This window comes from Ranitomeya variabilis, chromosome 1 (assembly GCF_051348905.1).
Source record: "Ranitomeya variabilis isolate aRanVar5 chromosome 1, aRanVar5.hap1, whole genome shotgun sequence".
Classification (NCBI taxonomy): Eukaryota; Metazoa; Chordata; class Amphibia; order Anura; family Dendrobatidae; genus Ranitomeya; species Ranitomeya variabilis.
Genome location: NC_135232.1, coordinates 34,454,683 through 34,461,845, shown reverse-complemented (window position 1 = coordinate 34,461,845; position 7,163 = coordinate 34,454,683). Strand labels below are relative to the sequence as shown.

Genomic DNA, 7,163 nt, shown 5'->3' with positions numbered 1-7,163 from the left:
GGGAATCACCCCCAATATAATCAGCCAGCACTTGAGGGCTGTAATCGAGGATGGCTCCAGATTAGGTCTCTCACTGACAGGGAGCGCTTCTAAAACGCGGCCATCTTAGTTGGCTCCGCCCCCGGAAGTCGGCTATTTATTTTTTATAATCTAACCCTGCTTTACTCTTCTCCAGAACCTTATCCCTGACCTGTCTGGTGGGCTCCTTGGTTTTCATGTTGCAGTTTAATCCCTAATGTTCTCACACAAACCTCTGAGGCCTTCACAGAACAGCTGTGGTTATACTGAGAAGAAATTACACATGGGTGAACTCACTTTACTAATTATGTGACTTCTGGAGACAGTTGGTCACTCAGGATTTTAGTTAGGGGTGTCAGACTACAGGGGGCTGAATACAACTGCACGTCACAATTTTCAGATTTATATTTTTTAAATAATTAGAAAACCATGTATCATTTCCTTTGCACATCACATCACAAATTTATCTGCGACCTGATGTCTTATTCCAGAGAAATCCATGTTTCTCTTGTTATGTAAATTAGCTATTAGGATCTATGGGTGGGACATAGATCTCCCTGAGAATCTGCCTCCAGACATTGGTGTAAATGAAGATGGCGTTACCAGTGTGAGACATGTACTCACTGACAGTCCAAGCTCCTTATCTTCGTCTCAGATCACATTTGATCAGCATTTCCATATGAATTTCATCCGACGTGGCCTCCATGTTTCCTATATGTTAAGTTTCCGAGCGTCCTTTATACATAATTGATCATCAAATCGGTAACATCCTACAGACACCACGACGACATATCGCATGGGGTTAATTGGTTTTATGGGACTATCGCTCAAAATGCAGCAGTCAGCCACTTACTCTGACAGGTAGCAAACATTTCAAGGTCAGGCTGCCCTGGTAGCCTGATGCTCATTTAGGAGGCCGATAAAAGACCTGTAACTAAGGGTTTTATTACAATTTTCCCACAAGATAATAGCAAAATCTTTTCATGTTTGTGAAATCGCCTTATAACTCTGATAAAAAGATTTTTCACAGAAACATCTTTATTTCACGACACGACGTCAACTGAGAGTCGGTATTGCCAACCACAATGTGGCCGCCGGGAGCATTTCGCTTACATCAACTCCACCCTTTACGGCATGACGTCATCGGTTGGCAAAACCAACTCCGTATTGCCAACCACAACACTGGAAATACGCAGACGTCTACGTCACTTCCGCTCAAGATCTCGTTTTCGCTTCACCTCGTGCAGCGCGGTCTGACGTCACTTCCTGTCGGAGACGGTTATTCTGTTACATCGGTTGTGAGTGCGGACAGGTGAGTGTTCCGTGTGCGGGGACGAGAGGCGGCGGCTGTGCCGGGGCAGCGGAGGCCCGGAGTGCAGGTGAAGGGGGAGAGAGCGGCTGTGATGACCGCGCTCCTCCGCCCGCCATTGTGCTGCAGCGCCGCGTGATGGCGGGAAACTGCCGGGCGGGCGTATTGTTCCCGCACAGCCTCAGTGCTGCACGCTGTGGCCGCAGTATGGCGCCTCCTCTCCCCTGCGGCTTGTGGGGCTGACAAGGTGCCGTGATGGGAGAGAGCAGAGAAAATGGCGCTAATGGGAGACAGAGGCGCGGGGCTGTTGTCCTCCGTTACCAGGGAAGCAATGGCGGCAGGCATCTGTTGCTACGGACCGCAGCCGATCTTCTTTCTCTTGTGCTCCCCCTCCATTTTTAGGATGAATGGATTCCTCCAATCACATTGAATTTGATTCTAATGAACGCTCCGGAGCTGGGACATTCCATTCCTCTGCCTGGGGGGGGGGAATAAATGACCTTGCAAACAAAGCAGGTCACCATGTAATATTTGTTTTCCACAGTTTTTCAATTGGGTTTTAATAAAAACTTGTCTTTTACGGACTTTTTTCCCCCCTTCACATTCAACTTTGATGCATTCTGAGATCATGATTCATCCGTGAGGATCGTCAAGCGTTACAAGTCCTGAGAAAGCCGAGCTCCCTGACTGATTCTTAGTTAACTCATTCTGTAGCCAGCAGTAATGCAACACTGACACTAAAGAAGGTGCGAGATTTATCATAAAACCCAACGCCTAATGCTTTTTTGCCCCACATGCACCCACTGAGGCCCCTCCAGCTCCATGGATGGAAGCCCCTGCATCACATCTCCCTGTGGAGTGCGAGAAGGCTCAAATTCATCAATCCTGTAGTCCAGTGAACAGTGACCGATTCTTGCTTATTTTATTCCCATTGCTTCTCTGAGTTCACAAAACTGCAGTACCGTTCCATAAATATGGGGTTTTATATTTTTACTTTTTAAGGGGCGGTGCTTAAGCTGTCAGAGGAGCCTAGACACGCCCCCGAGGAGCCTATGAGCCACTCCCCTTTTAAAAGTGTAAAAATGTGAAATTAAAAAAAAAAATCATTAGGGGAGCACAAATGGTGAGAGAGGTCCCCTTGATTCTGGGAATATCTTTTCATCCCCAATCTCTGCCATTGCTGGGGGTTGAGAATGTTTTTGGGTGCTGTAGTCAGAGATGTCATGTGATCGTACAGACAGGAGTTTAGAAGAACATAAAATGAAGACAGATGTATAAGTCGTTCACATCTTTATAATGGAGTAAGATGGACTCGGAGCCGTAGGCAGAGGACGACTCCTGCGCTCCATTATCAGCCGAGGTCATTCAGCTGTTGTCGGTGTTATTCTACAATTATCGCATTTTGCCGTCTGCAGGACGACTTGTGAATAAATACAATTTTTTTTCTTCTTCCCAGGATGCCTAAATCAAAGGAGCTGGTGTCTTCAAGCTCATCCGGGAGTGAATCCGATAGTGAGGTGGATCAGAAGGTGAGGGGCCGTTAGTCTATCGTTTGTTATCCGCCTATAAAACACAGAGGATGTTACTGGTGCCCCCTGGAATCTGCGTACATAATGAGACCTAGACCACCAGATAATTGCGTATTAAGGGGAATCTGCCACCCCTCGGACATATATGACCTATTAATATGGGCATACAGGTGATAGAAACTTTACACTAGTCCTACCTGTATGCTCATATTAATTGTCTTGTTGTAGAGAAATGTTCTATTCTGTCTTTATGTTTATAATTTCTTCCAGGCTTCATGGTGTGCGGTTCCTGGAAGGAATTTGTCTTCATTACAATACTACCCCCCCTCATGCAAGTCTGTTATGGCGCTGGAATCCCGCTCCTGTGCCCTGCACTCCCTCAGAAATGCATTCCTCTTCCTCCCCTCTGTGGGCGCTGCATTCAGGGGTCTTCTGCACTCGCGAGTCATTGTGACCTCCAGTGTCAGCGCCGATAAGGTTCTCTCCCCACTTCGTCCCAGCAGAGTCATTGCTAGGAACCAGGTGTACATGGCGATGACTATGCAGGGAGGGAATGAGGAGAGCACCTTATGGGCGCGCACACCGGAGGTCACATGATCGGAAGTCGACTGCGCAGAAGATCCCTGAATGCAGCGCCTATAGGAGGGGAGGAAAAGGTATGTATTGTGGAGAGAGTGCAGGGCACAGACGCGGGATTACTGGGCCATAACTGACGCAGATGGGAGCAGGGTAAGTATCACAATGAGACGGGGCAGCGATTTCTTTCAGGCACAGCACACCTTGGAGCCTGGAAGAAATCATTAGCATAAAGACACAATACAACATTTCTCAATGACGAGAACATTAATATGAGCATACAGGTAGGACTAGTGTGACATTTGTCACCTGTATGCCCATATTAATAGGTCATACACATCTCGGGGACAGATTCCCTTTAAATGATACGGCTTCTAACGTACGTGTAAAACGCACATAAAGAAATCCATGTATGATTGTATTTGGCTCACTAAAAAGGGTGACACAATCCACATGGGGTTTGTGCTTGTAATCTGGTTTATGATGTTATATTAGGTGCTTGATGCACCTCCATGCAGCACTGACATAGGTGATGGTACTGATCGCTGGGGTTTTCGGGACTGCTGGTGATAGCGCTGCGATGGGCTATTGTCTGATAGCGAATGAATGGAGGGAAGGTGCACATTGTCGCTATCACTGGGAGTCCCAGCGAGATCAGTAAGTTGTCCCCTAATTTAAGTGGATCGGGCAGAGTTTGAGTTCCCCTGTTGGTGCTGATTTTTCTCTAAAAATCGAATGTCCATTATTATGTTTTGGGTTCTCTCCAGACAGCAGAACATAGTAAATGTGGGATGTAAAAAAAAAAAATAGTAGAAAACCACCTTATTGCACACATCTCTGGCTCCTACTTCTCACAGTTGCCCATCCGGTCCTTGTCTTATCTTTTTATCACCGCCGCTTGTGCCGAATTCACACTAGGCCAGGATTCCTGGCGCTGATGTGGGCATGCGCACGTAAGGTTGTAACGTGAGCCGCGATTTCGCTCCCTCGTAAATGTCGCAGAGGTCCGCACACTAGGCTGAGACCTCCATCTCTGAGCGCGATTTCACTGCGAGCGTCTGTGATAAGCAGCTGCGACAAGGAACAGACCGGTGACTGTGAGGTTTTCATTGCCCTTTTCCAGATGAATCTGCACAGAAGCAAATTAACAAAAAAAAATCCTCCTTTCGGCGAATGTGGAATTTGATTCCACACAAATATATCCTTTATTCTGTACCCCAGTATACAAATATATAACGTTAACCCTTAGCTAAAATCCTTCAAATGTGTTTGTCTTGAAGGCAAAGAGAAAAAAGCAGCCCCCATCAGAGAAGGAAAAGCCGGCAAAGAAACAGAAGTCTGGAGAAAGCTCCAAGGGATCTGCCTCCTCCAAACAAAGCAGCAGCAACCAGGACGACAACATGTTCCAGGTGCGTTCCCTTTGTGAAGACTCACACCATCTGCTCGCATCAAGTCTCACCTGTTTAATAATGGAGGGCAGCGGCTCGAATATCCGGTCCCCTGGATATTCTCGTGCGGACTGGACCCAGCCAGGTGTGAGCATGTGTCCAAGTGGCTGAAAGAGGAGAACTAGGAATGGGAGCTGCAATCTGTCACATGTTGGTAAAAACTCTGAGGAACAGGATAAATCGGTGCCTGAGCCTCTTCGTGTGCAGAGTCCCAGAGATTGAACCATGTAATATCTATGCTGACAGCTGTTGCTTTTCCAATCGCTAAAATGTTTTTGTTTTTTTTTCTTCTCCAGATTGGAAAAATGCGATTCGTCAGCGTACGTGACTTCAAAGGAAAAGTACTCGTGGATATTAGAGAATATTTTATGGACAACCAAGGGGAAATGAAGCCAGGAAGAAAAGGTAACGTTCATCTTCACATCATTGTCACATTAGGCCACGGCGACTTCTGGTCTACAGAATAGTGCAGAGCAGTAACACATTTTCCTACCGGGAGGAAATGACGGAGCGTTCGGAACAATTCAGCAATTGTTGGGAACTCGCAGGGATTCCTTTTCAATATTATTTATATTTTAAAAAAAAACAAACAAACCTGACTTTTGTGACTAAATACTTGTGGAAGCCGTGGACTTTCACAAGAAGGAGACGAGAACAGCCATTACAAGTTTGACATCAAAGTTTACACAAACGTCAAATCTATTTATTTTTTTATGTTGCTACATTTATTTATTTTTTTCAAAACATGTATATAGTCAAGGCGCAGGCACTTTAAAATGTCTTTCTTTCTGCTAATTCCCTGGTTGATGACTGCAGATGATGTGACCGCTGCCTCCAGTGTCTGGCCTCAGCGGTGCTACTATAATGTACAGTCCGTGACCATGGAGGCCAGTGATCAGCTGCCCCGTGGTCAGCAGAGAATTAGCTATGGGGGGCATGATATGACGTATATTTACATCATATGTCATGTCCCTGACTTTGATGCAGGCACTGATGCTGAGCCCGCATCTTTCCCCACATATAACAGCTGAATTAATCGGCTGTCATTTGTCTTTAATAGCTGTGGGTAGATCGATGCCTGGCCCTCGGCTGTTAACCAGATGAATCTTGCTGTCAGAGAGAGGATTTCACATGCTGCGGTCAGAAGCGCGTCATTCCGGCTGCCTGTCGGCGCCCCTGTCACGTGATCATGGGGCGCCGATGGGTTATGCTGAAGACTCTGTTCCTGTCATTAAAATACTCATGTGAATGCTGGCTCTTGTTTTTTTGCTGTACATAGCAGGGCTGAAGCACTGCCATGTATAGCACAAGCAAGACTATTGTGCCTTCAAGTCTCCTAAAGGGGCTACTAAATAAAGTAAGGTGGGGGAAAAAAGTTTTTAAAAATGAAGAAAAAAACAAGTTCAAATCACCCCTTTTGACCCACTGAAAATAAAATGGTGAGTTGTTTTGTTTTTTTTCCTCTTTTTCACACAGATGCCCTTTTAGGTCACTTCTATACTGCAATACAAGTGTATAACTATAACCATGATCTCCTTTGAAGATCTATACACTTGCCCTTGCATGGTCACCAAATGTTGGAGAGGGGTTAAGGCCTGGAGCTTCGTACCAGACCAGCTCCCTTGGCAGGAGTAACGTCACAGCCCCTTTATTCTGCTGATCGGTGGGGGTCCTGGGAGTCGGGTGCCCACTTATCAAACATTGCTGAGTATTCCTGTATGTTACCTGTCGGCTGTCGCCTTCCGCAGCATCAGATACACGGTCCTGGTGTCTTCTGTTTTCCAGGTATCTCGTTAAACCCTGAGCAGTGGAATCAGCTGAAGGACCAGATGTCCGACATCGACGATGCAATAAGAAAGCTGTAACCTCCGTCCATCGGAAGAGAAAGCCTCATGTTTTACTTTTAAGCACTCTCTCTTTTTACATTTGTTTTTCTACTTTTTGTTTTACAAATTCTTGTTTTTGTTGAATTGGGAAAATGATTTGTACGATGACGCATTTTTATGTGCATTAAAACAAGGCAAAATTTGACATAAGTTTGAGCCTCAATTTACAAATGGAGAAAGAGAATCCCCCCCGTCCTCGCCGCCCCCCGTCCTCGCCGCGGCGCTGCTTGTCCTGTGTGCGTGCTCCTGTTTTCTGCATAGCTCTGAGCAGATTTGTGTATCTCGTTATTTATATCCCTTTCTGTAGGAAATCTCCTTAATGTTAACCAATATAATGAAGCAAAGAACGGTTCTGGGCTAAGGCCGGAAATTGCTGATCTTGTCCCTTTTTGTCTTT

General features: G+C 46.0%; 1 protein-coding gene across 2 annotated transcripts; it reads left to right on the top strand.

Moving 5' to 3' along the window:
- The first annotated feature begins 1,213 nt into the window (after window positions 1-1,213).
- SUB1 (SUB1 regulator of transcription) lies at window positions 1,214-6,916 on the top strand. Of its 2 annotated transcripts, none has more exons than XM_077281976.1 (5): window positions 1,214-1,330; window positions 2,784-2,856; window positions 4,713-4,841; window positions 5,177-5,285; window positions 6,666-6,916. In XM_077281976.1, the coding sequence occupies exons 2-5, from the start codon at window positions 2,785-2,787 to the stop codon at window positions 6,743-6,745; spliced, it is 390 nt and encodes a 129-aa protein (XP_077138091.1). In that variant the 5' UTR covers window positions 1,214-1,330; window position 2,784; the 3' UTR covers window positions 6,746-6,916. The 2 variants fall into 2 exon arrangements, with proteins under 2 accessions (XP_077138091.1, XP_077138101.1); XM_077281986.1 differs by lacking the exon at window positions 1,214-1,330 and adding an exon at window positions 1,332-1,397.
- The last annotated feature ends 247 nt before the right edge of the window (window positions 6,917-7,163 follow it).

Excerpts from the sequence above, each read along its gene's own strand:
- SUB1 (XM_077281976.1), top strand. The coding sequence starts at position 2,785 with ATGCCTAAATCAAAGGAGCTGGTGTCTTCAAGCTCATCCGGGAGTGAA. Across the intron at positions 2,857-4,712 it reads ATAGTGAGGTGGATCAGAAG|GCAAAGAGAAAAAAGCAGCC; the intron begins GTGAGGGGCCGT and ends TTTGTCTTGAAG. Across the intron at positions 5,286-6,665 it reads AATGAAGCCAGGAAGAAAAG|GTATCTCGTTAAACCCTGAG; the intron begins GTAACGTTCATC and ends TCTGTTTTCCAG.